This window comes from Emiliania huxleyi, assembly GCF_000372725.1.
Source record: "Emiliania huxleyi CCMP1516 unplaced genomic scaffold EMIHUscaffold_243, whole genome shotgun sequence".
In the NCBI taxonomy this organism is placed as follows: domain Eukaryota; phylum Haptophyta; order Isochrysidales; family Noelaerhabdaceae; genus Emiliania; species Emiliania huxleyi.
The window spans coordinates 141,605-143,078 of NW_005200226.1; the positions used below are offsets into that span (position 1 = coordinate 141,605).

Here is a 1,474-nt window from a genome sequence, read left to right on the forward strand (position 1 = left end):
CACCTCCCCACACCTCCCCACACCTCCCCACATCTCGTGCCGCAGGACACGATCCTGTTCGACGACACTGCAGAGTACAACATCCGGTACGGCAATCTCTCCGCCAGCGACGAGCAGGTCGCCTCGTGCAATCTCGGGAATCATCTCGGGTCATCTCGAGTCATCTCGGGTCATCTCGGGTCATCTCGGGTCATCTCGGGTCATCTCGGGTCATCTCGGGTCACCACGGGTCATCTCGGGTCATCTCGGGTCATCTCTCCGCCAGCGACGAGCAGGTCGCGTCGGCCGCCGAGCGGGTCGGCTTGCTCACGCCCGGCGGAGGCTTGACGCCGCCGCAGGGCTTCGCGACGCGCTGCAAGGTTGAAGACTGAGTGTTTGTCAGCTTGTTCATAGGATCGACGCTGCCACAGGGCCTCGCGACGCGCGTGGGTGAGCGCGGGCTCGCAATCTCTGGAGGCGAGCGGCAGCGCGTCTCTCCCCATATCTCCCCACATCTCCCCACACCTCGGCTTGCAATCTCTGGAGGCGAGCGGCAGCGCATCTCTCCCCATCTCTCCCCACATCTCCCCACACCTCGGCTTGCAATCTCTGGAGGCGAGCGGCAGCGCATCTCTCCCCATCTCTCCCCACATCTCCCCACACCTCGGCTTGCAATCTCTGGAGGCGAGCGGCAGCGCGTCTCTCCCCACATCTCCCCACATCTCCCCACACCTCGGTTTGCAATCTCTGGAGGCGAGCGGCAGCGCATCTCTCCCCATATCTCCCCACATCTCCCCACACCTCGGCTTGCAATCTCTGGAGGCGAGCGGCAGCGCATCTCTCCCCATATCTCCCCACATCTCCCCACACCTCGGCTTGCAATCTCCGGAGGCGAGCGGCAGCGCATCTCTCCCCATATCTCCCCACATCTCCCCACACCTCGGCTTGCAATCTCCGGAGGCGAGCGGCAGCGCATCTCTCCCCATATCTCCCCACATCTCCCCACACCTCGGCTTGCAATCTCCGGAGGCGAGCGGCAGCGCATCTCTCCCCATATCTCCCCACATCTCCCCACACCTCGGCTTGCAATCTCCGGAGGCGAGCGGCAGCGCATCTCTCCCCATATCTCCCCACATCTCCCCACACCTCGGCTTGCAATCTCCGGAGGCGAGCGGCAGCGCATCTCTCCCCATATCTCCCCACATCTCCCCACACCTCGGCTTGCAATCTCCGGAGGCGAGCGGCAGCGCATCTCTCCCCATATCTCCCCACATCTCCCCACACCTCGGCTTGCAATCTCCGGAGGCGAGCGGCAGCGCATCTCTCCCCATATCTCCCCACATCTCCCCACACCTCGGCTTGCAATCTCCGGAGGCGAGCGGCAGCGCATCTCTCCCCATATCTCCCCACATCTCCCCACACCTCGGCTTGCAATCTCCAGAGGCGAGCGGCAGCGCATCTCTCCCCATATCTCCCCACATCTCCCCACACCTCG

The 1,474-nt window shown here is 63.8% G+C and overlaps 1 protein-coding gene across 1 annotated transcript in view; it reads left to right on the forward strand.

Annotated features, from left to right (window-relative positions):
• Window positions 1–1,474, forward strand: part of EMIHUDRAFT_457406 (putative ABC transporter) — a gene marked incomplete at its 5' end in the record, with an annotated part of 7,864 nt that overhangs the window by 3,834 nt on the left and 2,556 nt on the right. The window contains 2 exons of the mRNA XM_005778558.1: window positions 46–117; window positions 276–359. Coding sequence (XP_005778615.1) covers window positions 46–117; window positions 276–359 — 156 coding nt within the window. The remainder of the gene's footprint in view (window positions 1–45; window positions 118–275; window positions 360–1,474) is intronic.